The sequence below is a fragment of the Panthera uncia genome (genome assembly GCF_023721935.1).
Source record: "Panthera uncia isolate 11264 chromosome A3 unlocalized genomic scaffold, Puncia_PCG_1.0 HiC_scaffold_12, whole genome shotgun sequence".
Classification (NCBI taxonomy): Eukaryota; Metazoa; Chordata; class Mammalia; order Carnivora; family Felidae; genus Panthera; species Panthera uncia.
In genome coordinates, this window is record NW_026057579.1 from 10,927,555 (window position 1) to 10,947,566 (window position 20,012).

At 42.7% G+C, this 20,012-nt stretch overlaps 1 protein-coding gene across 2 annotated transcripts in view; it reads right to left on the reverse strand.

The window, feature by feature from the left end:
* Window positions 1–8,187, reverse strand: part of VIT (vitrin) — an 82,885-nt gene extending 74,698 nt beyond the window's left edge. The window contains exons 1-2 of one of the 2 annotated variants that reach the window (XM_049651899.1): window positions 8,122–8,187; window positions 673–738 (exon numbers count right to left, since the gene is read on the reverse strand). In XM_049651899.1, the coding sequence (XP_049507856.1) occupies window positions 673–738; window positions 8,122–8,173 (118 nt within the window). In that variant the 5' untranslated portion in view covers window positions 8,174–8,187. Of the gene's footprint in view, window positions 1–672; window positions 739–948; window positions 1,224–8,121 lie in introns of those variants that run through there. The other variant, XM_049651900.1, reaches the window with a different exon arrangement.
* Between the last annotated feature and the right edge of the window lie 11,825 nt (window positions 8,188–20,012).

Genomic DNA, 20,012 nt, shown 5'->3' on the forward strand with positions numbered 1-20,012 from the left:
ACCCATTCTGGGCAATGAGTTGAGAGCCATGTTGAGGAGAGCAGAATGACAAGACAGAAGGGGTCCAGGTCCCTGGAGACTGTAAACCTTCCATAAAAGCCCAAACTGACTATGTTTACAGGAGAAAGAAGCTTTGCTCCTATTTAAGCAATTGTTATTCTGGGTTTTCTGTCATCTAATTTTAACTGATCTATTATCCAAAAATGAAATTTATTTTTCCTCTTTCCACTGACTAGGTGTGAAACCTTATGCACTTTTCTGTGAGATTTACCTTCTTATCCCAGAGCATGCTGGAAGGTGAACATGTTTGCATTAGCCAGACTCAATTTTCTGGTATGGAGAATTGAGACACCATTTCAATGGCAAGAAACTACCTACTCCAGCTTAGCCATAGAGACTTAGTGTTGCCCAGCCTTTGTATGTGCATTTTGAAGTTTTCCAATGTGATGGGACCACATATCTTTTACCCTAAAATCAGCGCTCCTATTTCAGATGCTTTTGTGGAATGAAGTAGGTGGTAAATAATAATTACTACTAATTAGTCTGAATGCAAAGTAACTGAAGGAAGACCAAGAAACCCCAAACCTTCCAAATTATCTGAAACAAGTATAACAGCCCAATACACGGGGAGATACAAGTCTTATGCTAGTAAGGAACTGCAGTTTTACTTACTGAACTTGGGCCTTTTAATCTTCTTTGTCACGTCTTTATTTGAGTGTATTCCAGTCGCCAGCAAAACTACATGAAAAAAAAAATTGAAGAAAACCTAATCAATATCATTTTACCTAAACACTTTCCTTTGACTCTTATCTTTGCTTCGATCCCATGTTAAAATATTCTCGTTGATGGAACTAATTTTCTCTTAAATGAAGGTCGGGGAAATAAGACGATTAGTTTGTGTTTTTGTCTTCCGCGGAAACAGGCCTTTCAAAAACATCTCTTGGATACCTGCCCTTTGCTTTTCTTCACATTTCACCACATCAACTCCCCTCTCTCCAATTTCCAAAGGAGGAAATGTGGGCCTGGAGAAGCCTACTCTTTGCTTGGCGCAGAAATAAATGATGGAGGAAGGATGAGCACCAAGCTCTTCTGGCGCTCTTTCCTCCGGTCCACACTGAGTTTCCAAATGGCTAATTCCCCGCTGGTCGGAGAACTCCATGCGCATGCGCATGCCTGTGTGCTTTTGTGCATGTCTGCGCATGTGCATGCGAGTGACAAAGGGAGGGCTGGCAGGGAAAGGTAAACTAGGAGAAGGGGGGCTGGGGAGAAGAGGGGGACTGGTCGCAGGGTCTTAGGTGTGACCTAGGTGTCCCCTGTTGGTGCAGCACCTGGTTCTGTGCCCCATCAAGGCCAACTGCAGGTAGGTGACCTTTCCCCTCAGAAACAGGAATAGAACAGCTTTTGGAGACGGCTGTCTTCAGGAGGTGTAACACCAGAGGAAGGAGGGGGAACTCTCTCCTTTTTAATTTGAAGTCACGTTACCAGTTTGAGCCTTGTGTTTTTAAAAAATAACATTGGCCAGGGGCGCCTGGGTGGCGCAGTCGGTTAAGCGTCCGACTTCAGCCAGGTCACGATCTCGCGGTCCGTGAGTTCGAGCCCCGCGTCAGGCTCTGGGCTGATGGCTCGGAGCCTGGAGCCTGTTTCCGATTCTGTGTCTCCCTCTCTCTCTGCCCCTCCCCCATTCATGCTCTGTCTCTCTCTGTCCCAAAAATAAATAAAAAACGTTGAAAAAAAATTAAAAAAAAAAATAACATTGGCCAGTTTTTCTTATTTCCAAAATAGTACACGTTCCTCACTGAAGGATGTAAAAAACACAAAGAACAGTAAGGAAAATATAAATATAGATGAACACAAGAGTATAATATTTTTGTTTTTTTTTTCTGTATGTGTACTTATTCATGCAGGTGCTCAAACAAACCTTTGATCATGCTCACACCGTTTACAATGTTTTATAACTTATTTCTACTTGAGGATATATACAAACACTTTTTCATGTCACATTAAATGTGCCTCTCACAATAATTTTAAGTGTGGGCAAGGTATTGCACTGTATGGATGTATCAGAATTTAGCTAACATCTGATTTAATATAAATTGCTTCATCTCCACACGGATCCTTTGTTATTTCCTTTAAATAAATTTCCAAACAGGATTTCTTGTCTGAGAGACATGCCCACTTAAAATTTCAATATGTATTGTGAATATTTCTCATAGCATTTTATTTATTAGCAATGTCTGAAAACACTCATGTCTCTACCAATGCAAATTCTACCTGCAGATAGAAAAGCAGTGTTTTCCCTTCAAAAGGCTGGTCAATTCTCCATTCTCCTTCCTTCCTCTCTAGGCCTCCCTTCTACTCTACCCACCCAAAGCTGGTACTGTTTCACGTGTCTCTATTTTAGCCACGTTTTTGAGAAGCTCACTTTGTGGATGGGTTTGGGACTCCAGAGGTAAACATGGAGAGATAGAGTAATCAAAATAGTCATTCTACTTCCTGCCGTGTGTGTGTGTGTGTGTGTGTGTGTGTGTGTGTGTGTGTGTGTATAACACAACTCAGATCCTCAATGTAAGCATACATGGACTTAGGAATTCTTGAATTGGCAACTACCTTTGAAGGAAAATGTCACCAGCACTCATTAAGAAAACTTTGTATTTATCTTGTGATTAGCTAGTCTGCACCAATGGTACAGCCCTTGAATTATCCCCAGTTTCGACCTTTAATGTTAAGCAGAGGCCTGCACAGTTGACATACCATATCCTGCAAGAACAGACACATGAAAGAGAACTGAATGAGACCCAGAAGTCGAGCCAGGTGGAATGAAGGCAGACATTTTTTACGTGTTATTTACTTCTGGGGTTTGGGTGGGTGTGAGTGTCCTGGAGGTCTAATTTTTATAGTAGTCTCTGTGTCATTTAACTCTGTGCAAAGACACATCTTCATTTTATCCACGAAAACAACGAGCCCTAGAATATTTAAAAAAAAAAAAAGCAAGTACTAAATAAGTATATAGAAGAAAATTAAGCAAGTAGAAGGAGTAAATAGTAAGTAATACATTTGGGTATCAATATTTGTGGAAAACCAAATACTGTCCTCCCAGGTCTGTGTGCCTGTGGCGAGTGGTTTACAAGTCTCTGTATCATTAGGACTATAAATACTTCGGTAAGACCACCCCATCACTCGCATTTGCTCCCCCATGACCCTCCAGGCTGAAAACATGCATAACTGGGCTCAGTTTGACCACAGTGGTTAATAAAGTCATTATTTTCAATGGAACGCAGAGGCCCTCTCCTCGGCTTAGACGCTTGTTAATTAAAACTCTCCAGAAACCACTCCTCAAGGGGAGGGCTGGTCAATAAGGCTGCAAATGTGCTTGTGCCCTGGAGCAAGTCTTCATTCCTCATATATAAGGCTTCCCTCCCTGCACTGGAAATGGTGAATTGACTGTTGAATTTGGGAAAGAGAAAAATCACTCTTGTGTTGCCTTTCTTAGGAAGTCAGGCAGAGCACGGGGATGGATGGCCAATGCTCACTTCCGAGGACAAAGTGGACCACAGGTCTGAAAGCCAATCCCTTCTGTAGGAGTAGCTAGTCACCAGGCTATGGAGGCCATTAGTGTCTAGAAGACCTGAGGATGTTAAATCTAGAGGCCAAAGTTCCAAGGCAATCATGGTTTATGAAATTTGTTGCAATTTTCAATTGTTGAAAATTCAATATTCTAGTTTTGAGTAACGTTGAATAAAGGGAATACGGTTCTCACCTTTTGATAGTAGTGCTTGAAATTACCAAACCAACGAACTGTTGATATTACTTTTTCAAAGAAAAGATTTCCCCCCACTTCTCACTCTCTTCCTCTTTAGAGTAGCCATGAGTACAGTTGAGAGGGCTGAGGTGTGATTGTTTTAAAATTCAATTTAAATACATTATCATCCAGATAGCTTATAGATAAATACAAATGAGTTGGCTTAAAACGATGTTCGGTCTCATTAATGACAAGAAATGCAAGGTAAAGCCAAACATGATAGTTTCTCTTATCATGTCAGTAAATATTGAATACAAGATTATACTTAATCTTGGCATGGATTTGAGATGATGGCATTTAGGTACACTGCTGGTGAAGTCTAAGCAGGTACAGTCATTCTGGAAAGCCATTTGGCAATATATGTCAGTAGCCTTAAAAATATTTCTATTCTTTGTCCTAGAAAATATGCCCCTAGGAATATATCCCAAGTTATAATTAGAGATGAAGATAAAAAGTGAGGTAAACAAATGTCCATTACAGCATTATATATAATGGCAATCTGGAAATAATGAAATGTTGGAAATATCCCAACATTGGGGGTATCCTGAGCATTTATTACAAATGATGTGTTAAAGAATATTAAACGGCAAGTGCTCAGTTCTAAACTTCAGAATGATTCTGACAAAGTTAGAATATATGCAGAGAGAAATAACATAGAAAAATGTTAATGATGGAATTATCATTTCTATTTTCTATATTTTCCCCATTTTATAGTGTATTCCATATATGTATTCCATATTTTATATAGGATATGTTTCTTTTACAATTAGAAAAAGACAAAATATTTTATAATTGGGTCATGGTGAAATCATATAGGCTTATGATAATGCAAAGTCCATTCCAAAATCATTGGTATGATTAATAGGCACTTGTGTCCCAGTTCTCCCTATCAATAATGAATTATAATCAGAATTCACTTACTTTCAAGAAAAGACATGAAGGGCCAGAACATCTAATCAATGACCAAATCAGGAAGTACTTACTGAAAACTTATTGTGTGCCCAGAACTTTTATGGAAGTGCCTCGTTTTAGCCCATAAACTTTTTGATAGATCCCTTCAGGACCCCTGAAGACACTAACTCCGGTGGTGTTGACAAAAACTCTCTCCTTGACCAAACTTTAATTCAACTCCTCCAGACCCTCTTCCCAGCTGGCCTTTGAGTGTGGGCTTCATTGTCTCTCCTTGTTGATTCTGCATCACTCGGTTTTCGCAAGAATCCTGTTTAGAGAGAATTCTCCACCCTTGATACCTGATCGCCCTGGTCTGCCTTTAGCAAGAACCCCCCACCCTTGATGTCTTCACTCAGTAATTTCCATCCACTGACCCATGCGACTTGCTGCTTGGAGAAATCTCCATGTTCCTTGTTGTATTTGGATTTGAGCCCAGTTCTATAGTGCGGTGTCCTCTACTGCAATAGTTCCTGATTACAATCTGTTTTTACCTCTTTAAACACTATCCAGCTCTGGTTCTCTTTAAGTGTCCACAATGCCTTCCTGAAAACTGATTTATGAGGCAGGTCATTTGAAAGCAGTTCAAATTTCCCCCATGCTTTAATTTGGGATTATGTTCTCAATGAAACATCTGGCATTAAATAAATCAGAGCTTCATAGCAAAGACAGGACAACTTACTCTCTACAATCATATAAATCATACAGTTATGCTTCAGATCACGAATATTAAAGCTGGGAGGAGCTTTGCAGGTTATCCTTTTATTTTATAAAAAAGAAACAAAGTTCAGGGTTAACACCTTGGCTAAAGCGGCAGTTATTTGGGGGCAGAAGTTGGAACCGGAACGCAAGTTTGGTGGCTACTGTCTTAGCCCATGTATACCACTTGCTCCCCATAGGTGCCGTTGTTGAGTTTGACGCCGTCTTCAGGTAGGTAGAGTCAGAATTGAGTTAAATTACAGGACATTCAGCTGGTGTTGGGGAATCACTTCGTGTGGTGAAAAAACCCACACATCAGAATTGGGTACAGAGTTGGACTCTGATACCTTAGAAATCCAGCCTCCCTAAGGAGAACAGTTTATTTCATGGTTATTCTTGAGTGCCTGTGGGATATGTCAAGCACTGGCAATGCACCAGCTCTTGCCCTCAATGAGTTCACAGCTTTGGGGGACCTGGGCCAGTGGCAAGGCAAATGCCACACAGCTATGATGAGAATCAATACAGGGTGCAGTGGGACACTTAGAAAGATGGCCTGATCAGATGAGGGGCTGAGGGAAGCTTTCTGAGGACCAGTAGGGCTTGGGGAGGTATGGAGGCAAGAGGAAGAACATTCCAGGAAGGGGAACAGCATGGTCAAAGGCCTGGAGGGGAGAAATGATGTGAGTCTCAGGGGAATGAGAAAGTCAGTACTTTTCAGGTCCCTGGAACCCAGAGTGGACTCCGTGGGGAGCAAGGAGCACAGAAGACAACAAAGTGCCCAACAAGCAAGGCACTTTAATTGATATGGACCCCATCTCAAAGACAAAGGGGGAAATACTGAGGAGTTTAACTCAAGAGTGGTGATCAGACATGGGCTTTAGAGAGATTGGGGTATGGTCGAGAAGGAGTTAGAGGGGTCAGGATTTGGGGCAGGGAGGCTGTCATGGGTACCAAGGAGCATGACAGGGAAATGGTCCTGGGATGGAGACCAGCAGATGAACAAGAGAGATGCCAGGGAGGCAGACGTGTGAGGACACAGAGAGGGGATTTTGTGACAGGAGTCTCCTTTGTCTACTTCGATTTCTCACTTTCTGAATGAGTAGCCCTGAGGGGAGAGAGTTTTGCAGAAAGGCAGGCTGAGTCAGGCTGGGACCAGGAAGGACAGTCAAGTCTTCCTTCTTGGTTCTGTGATGCAGGGGACATGCTGAGTATGAAATGGCCTCAGGGTTTGCTTGTTTTGTTTGTTTTACAGTCGCTAAAGCCTTCTTATTTCTGACTCTCTACCTGCCCTAAATAAGAAACCTGCTAACAGGCGAGTGATTGTGGGAGGGGGCAGCCTCTCAAAGGACAAGGTCCAAGTGAAGGAGCCTGAGTTTCCCAGGTGACTATCCTTCAGCAGGTTGGTGGGGGAGTCTGGACCAGAACCCATGTGAACCCTCCGACTCCCAGTCTAGTCTCCTTCCACCAGGTGAAAGCCCTCTTGCCTTCTCAGCTGTGTTACCTCTTTCTCTTCCATTTACCAGCTCTGCTGTGTAGACGCCCTCTGCACAGACCTTGAACATTGAGACGATGTTATGGGTTTAATTTTGTGCATCCTAGATTCATGTGTTGAAGTCCCAGCCCCCAATACCGAATATGACCTCATTTTGAAATAGGCTGCTTGCAGATGTAATGATTTAAGTTCTGATGCGGTCCTACTGGACTAGGTTGGGCCTCTAATCCAATATGTTGGATTATAAGTGTTATAAGAAGGGGGAAATTTGGGCGCACACACAGATGCACACACAGAGGGGTGTGACGTTAAGAAGTGCCAAAGATGGCCCGCAAACAACCAGAAGCTGAGAGAGAGGCACGGAACAGACTCTCCACCACAGCCCTCTGAAGGAACCAAGCCTGCTGACACTCTGAGTTTGGACTTCTAGCTTTCAGGACAGTGAGCGAATAAAATCTTGCCATTTGAAGCACCCCCCACCCCCACCCCCACCCCCGGTTTGTGGTATTGTGTTGTGGCAGCCCTAGTGAACAGATAGACTGCCTGAAAGGGCTTTGCACACTTCCCTGGCATTAGTATCACAGCCATCCGTGGGGGTCACTCTATCCAACATGGTTGGGGTGCAGTGGGGTTGAAATTACTAGAAGATTACCCTTGGGCTTAAAGCTAAACCCGTCAACCCTCTTCTCTCTTCTGGGCGAGCTGCTGCTCCTCCAGAGCCTGCCCAAAATTGTGTTCCCTGCTGATAATGGGTAAGGGTTTCATCTCTAAAAGTATGGGTCACCAGTGGTTACAAGTAAGGTCATGTCAGTGATAATAATTTTTTTTTTTTTGAGGAATAAGAAACAAGAATGTTCCCAAATTCAGAATCCGTAAATGTGCTCTATCTGCAATGTTGGCTAGTTGCTGAAGAATGCACAGATATGTGCATATAGATGTGCGTAATATGTACAAACATGTAATACATACATTTGCCTTATACAAAAATATATACACACTTACATCCTGAATTCCATCCACAGTTAACATTCTCACTGAAACTTCCCTCCAAACTATGTATCATAAAAAGATACACTGTACTGTTTACACGCACTGTCTTGGTTTAAACCTTTTCTTGGCAAGATTCTTTGGACTTTAGGAAAATGTTAAAAGTGTATCCAGATACACATATAAAAGTACTTACCAAGGAACATTTCAATAACAGATGCCTTCATAGTGAGGACAACAATCCCCATAAAAATCAAAATGGCACCCTGGAGAGGAAGAAACAATAACACCGTCACATTTCAGCCAAGAGTTCTGAAATTGGACGCATGGAGTGGGGGAGCGGGGCGGGGAGGGCTGCCTCGTTTTGCATCGCTCCCTGGAGTCTCAGGATTCTAAGTGGCAGCTTGCTCTAAGGAGCCCACAGAGATGGCAGTGGCCAGCCTCACTGGTCCCCAGAACCCACGCTGGCCACTAGTCCCTATTCTTCACAGGTTTGGTCTTTACTTAGAACCGAAGACAAAGTAACTCCATAATTTCAGGAAGGTGCTCAACCAGCCTTTAAATTAGGACAAAAGCTACACTTATGATATTGAGAGAACATTTTTGGATTACAAGTAAACAATGCATTCCTCATTCAATAAATATTGATTAAATTCCCATTATATGGCTAGGTATTATTAGGGAGGAAGTGATGGAAATGGAGCTAATAAAGGTTTCTTGTTCTTAAAAGACTTATATTTTAAAAGAAGTGGGAAGACATGTGTAGATATAAATAACCATAACATTAGTAAGTGTGCCAGGCTCCATAAGGGAATAGAAGAGGCGTGTGTAGACCAGTGGTTCTCAAACTTTGCTGCATATTAGTATCGTCTGCGAGTTTTAAGAGGCCCTGATGTCCAGGCTGCACCTCAGACTAACTGAATCAAAATCTCTTAAGGTGGGATCTAGCATTGTGTTTTTAAGAACTCCCCAGGTAATTTCAATGTGCTGACAAATTTGAGGACCCGTGGTTTAGAGCAAGACTTGCTAAATCTTACATGCATAGGAATTACCTGAGATTTTGTTAAGACGCAGATTCTAATCCAGTAGGTCTGGGATACTGTCAGAGATTCCCCAGGAGGCCAGGGAATTTTAGAGAAAGGAGAGATAATGACAGCCATGGGGATAAGCGAAAGCCTCCTAGAGGTGGTAGCATTTGATCAACTTTGAAAGACCAACAGTTTGGACATGCAGAAATAGGGAGAAGTGACCCCAAGGTCACCTGGGGGAGGAACAGCACTGACAGGAGCTCAGAGGTTAGCATAGTGATGCTATCGATCTGTATGGGGTTTCCTCCAGCTCTTGAGGCTATGAGGAAACTCTAAAAGGTTTGTTCATACTACCATTACTCATTGCATGGAGCACATACTCTGTTGCCTCAAATCTTCACGATAAGCCAGTGTGGCAGATTTTATGATGCCTTCAGGAAAGTAAGGCTTAGAAAGGTTAAATGTCACATCCCTGGTGACCAGGGTGGTCAGTAGGACCGGAATGGAGGTAGAGTAGGTAGGATGGATCTGCCCTGGGCACGGGCAGTGAGGAAGAACATTGTCTGAAAGAGTTTAAAGGCTTAAGGTTGGTCTGCTTTTTATTACCTTTATAAGCTAGCAATTCTAAGCAATGTCAATGATAAAGCACCCCTGTCTTCTGGGGTGCATGGCTCTCTGCCCAGTGCTATTGCTGTGTGGCCTAAATCTGGCATTCATACCCTGCACTCTGCTATCCCCAGTGGTGTTACTCTCTGGGGCAGGGAGACAGGGAAAGCCCCTGACTTGTAGCGTTTGTTGATTTCTGTGTAAAAATTCCATGGCTGATGACGAAGCCACCAAAGTAGGGAATTGGAAACACCATCTGGTACTAGCTAGGTCCAGTGCAAGCTTGTACCCAATATTTAGATTCAGTACTATGCAGATTTTATTAACAAAAAGCAATTATCAAATTATGGTTGAGGTGGTAATACAAGTACCTGATGCAATTAACTTAAATAAAACTTTTTAGTATATGAAAGATTTTATTACAGACAATTAAATTAGGCAGCAAGAGTAACCTCAAACAGAACGGATTATTTTGCTAATTTCCAGCAACAATTGCAATGTGTTAAATTTCCCAGTAAAAGTTGTTGACTACTGTTTACATAATAGGCAGATAACGGCTCTTAGCTTCAAAATAGAAATAAAATCATACATACAGTCAGTTTGGCAATTTGATGCTTAAATAGCTGGGTTATGTTTTGGAAATAGGGTGATAGCAATTAAAAAATTTTTTTCGTCTTTTACTATTTTGACTCTGAGAAGCTCCGGAGCCACTTAACATGTATGTTTTCAGGACGAAACCGTTAACTTTTTATGGAATAAATGCAGTATATCAAGCTACCCTACTGTACCGACCTAACCCAGCCCCACCAGTTGGCTGTTACTGTTCAGCTTTGCAGATTTTATCAGGTCACCCTTGATTTCTGCTTCTCTTTCTCCACATCTTACCTATCAACCAAGGCTGTTGGCTCTATATTCGTAATGTGTCCAGAATCTGACCATGTCTTATCACCTTTACTACTGCCATCTGCTCCAGGCCATGCCTCCTGTCACCTGGTTATCGCAATCAGCCTCCTTACTGGGCTAGTTCCTTCTTCCTCTGACTCCACAATCCTCACAGCAATCAGAACTCTGAAGTGGCTCCCCATGTTACTCCGAATCAAAGCCCAAGTCTTGACAAGTGGCTTACAACCCTATGTGATTTTGCACCATTGGCCCCCCTGACCTCATTTCTCCCCATTTTCTCCCTTACTTGTTAAGCTCTGAGTACAATGGCCTCCTGGCTGTTTCTAGCACACGCTTCTCATCTCATGGTCTGTTTCCTCTACCTGGATGCCCCTCCCCCAAGATCAGAACATGATTTACTGCCTCATTTCTTTCAAGTCTTTGCTTAAGTGTTACCTTCTCTTGGGACATCCCCTTACCACCCAACATAACCTCTGCCACCCACCACCAACTGGTACACCCTATCCTGTTCCCACTATTTTTTTTTCATGTTACTATTGCCACTGACATACTTTATTTATTTTACTTGTTTACTGTTTGTGTTCTCCACTAGAATGCAAGCTCCATGAGGGCAAGGATTTTTTACTCGATTTTTTTTTATGTGCCTGATAAATACATGTTGGATTAATGAGTGAGTAGCTGGGGCTTTCTCCTTTCCCTGGGAAATAAAAAAAGAAAACCAACAATCTTGTGAATACACGAAAAACTAGTGAATTGTACACTTTCAAGGGTTATCTTATGGCATGTGATTTATATCTCAATAAGCATTATTGATCGTCAGCAAACTGAAGATGGATTGCAGAGAGAAATGCTCTCAGATCTGTGTCTTACAACTTGAGGAGACATGATGGACCTGACCTTTACGTGCTGGGACGGGTGGATGAAAACAAACAGGATTCCAGGAAACACTCTAATCCTGTAGGAGTTATCACCCAAATGCTGACTCATTCATCATGGACTAGAATCACTCTGGTCTCTTGGAATCAATGTTTTGAGGCCTCTTTCTTACCACTTCAATTTCTCTCCTTGTTTGGCCCATTCACTCATATACTGAAAGTATAAATGTGCCTTTTTGAAATGTGTGTTGAAAAATCTCTAACCCTCTCTTAGCCATTCCAGAGGTCGGAAATGAGGATGGCTGCCACCGCTGTTAAGCAATACTTGTAGAGTGTCCAGTGCCACGAAACTGTGTGGTGCACAGTAATGTTGGAGCCCTGAATCCTCATGTGCTCACCAGGGTTTGAACAAAACCCAGACAACTGGAGTTTCCAAAAGAATGTGTTACTGATTCATGAATTTATGGATTGCGCCATGAGATGGAATATGGGGTCCTGAACATGAAGTTCTGGTGAGGCAAATGAAGCCGGATTGTGAACTAAAAATACACACTAACGTAAGTGGAGTAGCCAGCCAACTTAATTAGACCTCTCGTTGCCTGGATTTAGAAAAGAGTGAGTTGGTAATAAATAATAACATCACCTTATATTTATACGGTTCTTCAGGTTTTTTTCCTCCAATTTAAAAATCGTGCTAAAATGCACAAATGTAAAATTTACTATCTTAACCGTTTTGTAAGAGGTTAATGTTGACACATTCATAACATACAATCATCACCGCCATTGATTTCCAGAACTCTTTTTGTCTTGTAAAACTGAAATTCTACACCCATTAAACAAAAACTCCCCATCTCCCCCTACTCCCAAGTCCCTGGCAACCAGCATTGTGCCTCAAGGATTTTGACTAAGTACTTCATTTAAGTGAATCATACGGTATTTGTCTTTTTGTGACCGGCCCATTTCAGATAGTATGATGTTTTCAGGGTTCATCCACGTTGTAGCCTGTCTCAGAATTTCTTTCTTTTTGGTGCTGGGTGATACTGCATTGTATGTATAAACCACATTTTACTTATCCTTTCACCTGTTCGTGAACTCTTGGGTTGCTTCTATACTTTGGTTATCGTGAAAAATGCTGCCACGATCGTGGATGTACAGGTATCTCTTAGAGACCCTGCTTTCAGTTCTTTTGTTTATACCTCCAAGGGAAATCACTGGATCGTATGGTAGTTTTATGGTCTTGTGTTTTGAGGAACCACCATACTGTTTTTGGAATGGCTGCACCATTTTACGTGGCCATTAACAGTGCTCAAGGGGTCCAGCATCTGCATGTTGTCACCAACCTTGTTATTTTCAGTTTCTTTAGATGGTCATTCTAATGGGTGTGAAGTGGCATCTCGTCGCAGCTTTGATTTGCGTTTCCCTAATGGTTAGGGATGTTGACCCAACTGCTTGTGTGCTTGTTGGCCACTTGGAGATCTTCTGTGAAGAAATGTCTATTCAAGTCCTGTGCCTGGCTTTTTAGCAGGTTGTTTTCTTGTTGCATTCTTGGAGTCACGTATACTTTCTGGATATTAATCTCTTATCAGCTATGATTTGCAAATATTTTATCCCATTTTTTTGTACTTTGTTGACAGTGCCTTTGATGCACAAGATTTTTAAATATTCATGAAGACTAATTTGTCTATTTTTCTTTTGTTGTCTGTGCCTTTGGGTGTCATATCCAAGAAATCATTGCCAAATCCAATGTCATGCAGCTTTTGTCGTATGTTTTTCCCTTAGAGTTTTACAGTTTTAGGTCTCGCATTTAGATCTTTGGTCCATTCGAGTTAAATTTTGTTTATGGTGTTAGGTGAGGGTACAGCTTTGTTCTTTTGCATGTGGATATGCTCTTCTCCCAGCACCATTTGTTTAAGAGTCTGTCTTTTCCCTATTGAATGGTCTTGGCACCGTGGTCAAAAATGATTTGACCATATATGTAAGGGTTCATTTCTGGGCACTCTATTCTGTTCCATGTATGTTTCTGTCGATGTATGTTTCTCTGCCAATTCCACACTATTTTGATTACTATAGCTTTGTAGTAATTTGTTTTTTTACTTTTAGATCAGGAACTGTGTGTCCTCCAGCTCTCCTCTTCTTTTTCAAGACTGTTTTGGCTATTTGGTGTCCCTTGAGATTTCACATAAATTTTTGGATGCGTTTTTCAATTTCTGCAAAGAACATCATTGGAATTTTGATAGGTATTGTATTGAATCTATAGATTGCTTTAGGTAGTATTGAGATCTTTTTAAAAATAGACTTTATTTTACTTATTTATTTTTGAGAGAGAGAGAGAGAGAGTGAACATGCGAATGCATGCAAGTGGGGGAGGGGCAAAGAGAGGGAAAGAGAGAATCTTAAGCAGGCTCCACCATGAGATCGTGACCTGAGCTGAAATCAAGTGTCTGACTTTTAACTGACTGAGCCACCCAGGTGCCCTGGTATTGACATTGTAAAAGTATTAAGTCTTCCAGAGGCACCTGGGTGGCTCAGTCGGTTGAGCATCTGACTCTTGATTTCGGCTCAGGTAATGACCCAGGGTCATGGGATCCAGCTATGTATCAGCCTCTGTGCTAAGTGTGCAGTTTCCTTGGGATTCTCTCTCTCTCTCTGTCCCTCTCTCTAGCCCCCCCCCCATATATGTGTGTGTGTGTGTGTGTGTGTGTATTATATATATGTATATAATAAAATGAAAAAAGTACTAAGTCTTCCAGTTTATCAATATGGAATACGTTTCTACTTATTTATGCCTCCTTCAGTTTCTTTCAGCAATATTCTGTAGTTTTCATTGTATAAGTCTTTAGCCTCCTTGATTAAATTAATTCCCAAGTATTTTATTCTTTTTGATGCTATTGTAAATGGAATTGTTTTCTTAATTTCCTCTTTAGACTGTACGTTGTTCATGTATAAAGATGCAAGTGATTTTTGCCTGTTGACTTTGTATCCTATTTGGCTGAATTCATTTATTCATTCTAACAATTTGGTTGTGTAATCTTTAGGATTTTCTACGTATAAGAGCATACCATCTGCAAACAGATAATTTTACTTCTTCCTTCCATTTTAAATGAATTTTATTTACCTCCCTTGCCTAATTCCTCTGGCTAGAACTTCCAGTGCTATGCTGAATAGAAGTGGTAAAAACAGATGGGCATCCTTGTCTTGTTCCTGACCCTAAGGAGAAACTTTCAGTCTTTCACCATTGAGCAGGAGGTTTGCTATAAGATTTCATATATGGTTTTTATTATATTCAGGTAGTTTCCTTCTATTCCTAGTTTGCTGAGTATTTTTTATCATGAAAGGGTGCTAAATTTTGCCAAATGATTTTTCTGCATCACTTGAGATGATGTTTGTTTTTTCCTCCCTTTATTCTATTAACATGGTATATTACATTAGTTGATTTTTGCATGTTCAGCCATTTTTCCATTCCAGGAGTAAATCCCACTTGGTCATGTTGTATAATTACTTTTAATCTGCTTCTGAATTCAATTTCCTAATATTCTGTGGAAGAGTTTTGCATCCACATTTATACGGGATATTGTATTGTTAGGCGACACTGTAGTTTTCTTTTCCTATGGTGCCTTTGTCTAATTTGGGCTCTGGGTAACGCTGGCCTTACAGGATGATTTAAGAAGCATTCCCTTATCTTTAGTTTTTGGGAAAAGTTTGAGAAGGTTTGATATTGGTTCTTCTTTAAATGTTTGGTGGAATCCACCAGAGAAGCCATCAGACCCAGGGCTTTTTGTTGTCAGGCGATTTTTGATTACGATTAAATCTCTATACTAGTTACAGGTCTATTCAGATTTACTATTTCTTCATAGTCTTGGTAGGCTTTGCGCGTCTAGAATTTGTCCACGTCAGCTAAGTTATCCAATTTGTTGGCATACAATTGTCCATAGAACTTTCCTATATATTTTTTTATTTCAATAACATTGAAAGAAAACCCGGTAAGTGGTGATGAGAGACAGAAGTGAGTGTGACAGTTTTGTTCTGTTGAAATCCTTACCCTATGCCCCTATGTAAATAAGGCAGAAATTAGTGAAACAGGCTGTTTGGAAGATTGAACATAGATAACATTGATATTTAACGAGAAGCTGCAGTCATCTCCCAACCCATTCCTTGCTCTCTGCTTTCTGCTCCGGGTCATCCTTCCCCCCAGCTGGGGAGGATCAGCTTCCTGAAGCATGGGCCCGAGTGTACATTCACCCTCTCAGAATCCTCCTTCACAGTCCCCTCATCCTCTGTGGAATAAAAGCCTGGCTTCCTCAGTGAGGGATTTCAAGCCATCACACTGCAGTTCTTGTCTGTAGCCCTCTCCTCGGACCCCAGCACACCTGGGAGTCAGAGGAGGGTTTTTCTCTACACGCGACACCTCAGCGTCTCGTCCCGTGAGCTTGCTATTCCTCTGTCTGGAATAGCTCCTCATCTGCCTTACACAAGCCTCTCCATCTCTCAAGGTTCAGCTCATGGGCCACCTTTTCTTGTAAATCTTTGTGACCTCCTCAAGTCAAAATTCATCTTCATTTGTGCATCCATTTAATCATCCAAAAAAATTGTGTGCTCCATGCTAGGCGGAGAGGAGCGAGATGCAGGTCCCATCATCAAGTTGCCTAGGGTCTTCTAGAAGGAGACTGATGTGCCCTCACCATAACTAACGCAGACTGAGCACATACTAAGTGTCAATAATGTCTCATTTAATCTTTGCAACAACCCCATGAGGTGGGGGCTCCTTCCCGCCTTAATTGTAGAGGTCCTCTGCCCAAGGTCACAAGGCTGAGGAAGAAGAGCTGGAATTCACAGCAGGCATTCTGAGCCCAGAGCCCTGCATTTGCAAATCACTGTTTTGTAATAAGTATGCTTCCTTCATCTGTTCTGATGTAATTGCTCTGAGTTGGTATCAATATTGTTTTAAAGCTCCCCCGGTGACTCCCCTGTGCAGCCAGAAGTGAGAATCTCTGCTGTCAAGGATACGGTGATGGCAAAAAGTGTGGATGGTCACATAGGCCTGGGGCATGGGGATTGGAAGGGGCTTGAACTCGATTAACTGGCAGGTCGGAACACAATGAGTGACGAGGGGAGGACAGGACACAGGGGACTGAGTAGCTTCAGGAACTGGGAGCTGCTCTGAGAGGCTGGGCGAGAGATCAGACTGTTAGAGAGGAAAGAAGGGGCCATGTTGGCCTTGAATGTCATGCCTAAAGAATGTGCAATTGATCCTTTAGGCAACAGGGAGACATGGAAGACTTAAAAATTATTTTTGCATTCATCATTTTTAATAAGCCCCCTAGAGGCTTACTGGAGCCCCTCACTTGCAGAAAATCTGCCCTAGTGGGCGTGTAAGATTTATGCAGTGCTGGTGTTTGTCTGATCTATGATGCTACAAGGGGGAGCACCTAACAGTACTCTTTGTCCACAAGGCAGAAAGAGCCAGTGTCCATCTGGAAACGCTTAATAGTTATGAGAGGCTTGTGCTGTATTTCCAAAATGCCAAAAATCCCCCGAGGGCAGACATCTCTGAATGGGGAGAGGCTACATGTGCAGCCTTTTGCTTTCCCCATCTCTGCCTGATGTAAAGCCTCAGCTGTTTGTCAGTGGATGTGGGTTGATCTAGTGAGGTTGGAAGAAGGAAGACTGGTCCTAGGAGGGGTCTTTTCAATGTGGAGGTGGCCTCGATCTGCATATAAACCTTTACATAGATCCTATTCCTCTGGGCTGGGCCTGAAACACTGCATTTCCTGTTGCCATGACACCAGCAGTCACTATTACAATCCCCCAGGATTCTGTGAAGGAGAGGGAGAGGGAGGGAGGGAGGGAGGGAGAGAACACAGGAGCGAGCCAGAAAGCATGGTAGTTTTTCTCCCTTTCCTTATTTTCCTTCTCTTTCCAATCCCTTCTTCTATCTTAAAGAAATACCAACAGAAAAGTACAAGCCAAATAGGCAAGGGAGACAGGGGAGAGTTTCCCTTTTCTCCATGTTGGCTGCTAAGAATATACCAGGCTACGTGAAGATGTGCTCTGAGGCAGGCTTTGCGGACAGGACGCTGATGGTTGCCTAAGCAGAGCGACCTCTTCTCCACTTCCTCTTTCCTAACACAACCCCAATTTGATAAAAAGAATAAATGCATACAGGTGACTTAGAGGAAGCTGCTCTATCCCTGCTCCTGGGATGGATCCTGATTCCAAGTCTAAGCCAAGGATTGTTATATATACTTTCTCCCCCTTGCTGGCGATTGCTTCAGAACCCCAGCCTTGAGCCTATCAACACGGGGCCCACTCCAAGCGATAGCGCCTAGTTCAAGGGCGGGCCGTGTCCTGAGTTGTGTCAGACACACAGAATGGAAAGACTTAAGTCTGTGTTTTTCAGGGAGAGAGGTTGCCTCCCTTGTTGGTCTGCTGGCAGCCATCTTGTGACCACGAGACAAGTCAGTGTGAGGAAAAAGTCAACACACAAAAAAGGAGGAGGACAGCCAAGTGAATCACAGAGAAATGGAGCTGGAACTCTGTCTTGTGCCTGGAGGTGGGGCCCACCTCTGGACCACCTGACAATTGAGATAATGTGTTTCCTTTTCAGTTGGGCTTGTAGCTGAGAAATGATTCCCGATTCTTTCCTAACTCAAAGTACCTGTCTTTGTAACTACAGAAGACTATAACAATGACAGAGTCTGTAAGAAGCTTTCTCAACAATTCTGTCATGTGAATCACCTAAGAACCTCTTGATGTAGAATGACCATTATTATCCCTATAATTCAGAGCAGTGTAGTGACTTGTCTAAGGCCAGGTCTCTATTTTAGTCCCATGCTCTTTTGACTATATCAAACCTCTCACGTAACTGTTACTGTAAATAAATCCCATGATTTATTATATATTATTATAAAATAAAAACTCCACTCATTTGTATAGTTCTTTGCACATTTAAATGCCTGGTTACATCTAGGGCTTTAATCTCAAAAGACCCCTGAAATGAATGTCTCAGATGTTACAGTCAGACACAGAAATAATACATGCTAAAATTAAGTGACGTGGCTGGTCTGGCAGGAAAAGATAACCTATGCCAATCAAGATCCCCCTTGGGATTTGGAGTTGGGACCCTGAATAAGATGCAGAGATGAAGGCCAAAGAGAGGAGAAGAGAAAGCCTATGGCCCCGAGAGAAGCAGGGGGAGAAGACACCTTGGTTTCTGGCCACTTTCTAGGTCCCATTTCCAGTGTGATGGAGGTCCAGCTGGACTGGGTCTCCTGCTCATGACATAGATGTTTCTGGGCCCTTTTACTCCAGTCAGTTGGAGTTGGTTTCTATTTCTTGAAGCTTTGATTCGAACTTCCCCTTCTTTAGTTTGTTTATTTACTTTGAGAGAGGGAGAGAGAGAGGTGGGGAGGGGCACAGAGAGAGAGAGAGACCCTAGGCAGGCTCTATGCTGTTAGCACAGAGCCTGATGCCGGGCTCCATCTCCCAAACTGTGAAATCATGACCTGAGCCGAAATCTGGAGTTGGATGCTTAGCCAGCTGAGCCACCTAGGCGCCCCCAAACCCTTTTCATCTCGTTTTAGTTATCTCTTTCCCTGACATGATTAGTAGTAAAAAATGAAAACACTTAAGATGAAAAGGGCTCTGGTGCCAGTCTTGTGGTAGCCTCAAGCAGGGGTTTGAGAGGCTATATCCCAGTCTGGAGGGAGGCTCTGGGAACAAGTGTGACAAAGAATCTCACAAGCTGTGGCAGCACCTGAGGAGGAAGAACACAGCCTGCACACCTGGGGTGCTCTGGGAGTGGGTGACCTTGAGCTGATGCTGTGAGAATGTCACCGTGGAGTTTCCGATATGTTTAAGACCATGGTTCACGGGGCAACTGGGTGGCTCAGTCAGTTAAGCGTTGGCTCAGGTCGTGATCTCAAGGCTCATGAGCTCGAGCCCCACGTCGGGCTCTGTGCTGACAGCTTGGAGCCTGGAGCCTGCTTCGGATCTATGTCTCCCTCTCTGTCTCTCTCTCTCTATCTCTCTCTCTATCCCTCCCCTGGTCATGTTCTGTCTCTCTCCTTCAAAAATAAATAACTATTAAAAAAAAAAAAAGACCATGGTTCACAACCAAGAGGATTTTGCCCCCTCCCCAAAAAGGTATGGTAGTGTTTGAAGACATTTTTGGTTGTCACAGCTTGGGGTGGGGCCTCTGCTTCTAGTGGGTAGAAGGGTGGGGGCGAGGGATGCTGCTGAACACCCTCTAGCACGTGGGACAGCCTCACAACCGTGAATTATCTAGCCTGACATACCAGTAGTGCCAGGGTTGAGCAACTGTGATTTCTGAGATTTTTTTTTCCCAGTGTGTTTATAAGAGGGTTATGTTTACTGATGTTCCAGTCTAGGAATTTTCCATAAATATTATAGGTAAATATTTTTTATAACCAAGGTGTGGACAACTCAGGCTCACTTTCCCCAGGACCGCTTCTGATCACCACGTACAGTCAGGTCAAATCCCGAAGCAGAGAGATTTACTGGTGGGCAGTGGGGGACTAGAGAGGTCATCCCTGTGTTCGATGACGGAGATAGGCCTCCGCCATTGGGCTCATTGATCCATGTGGCGTGTTTCTGCGTGTCAGAAAAGCAAAAAGGGAAAGCCTTTTTTGGTGTGCGTGTTTCGGACCATCATTTTG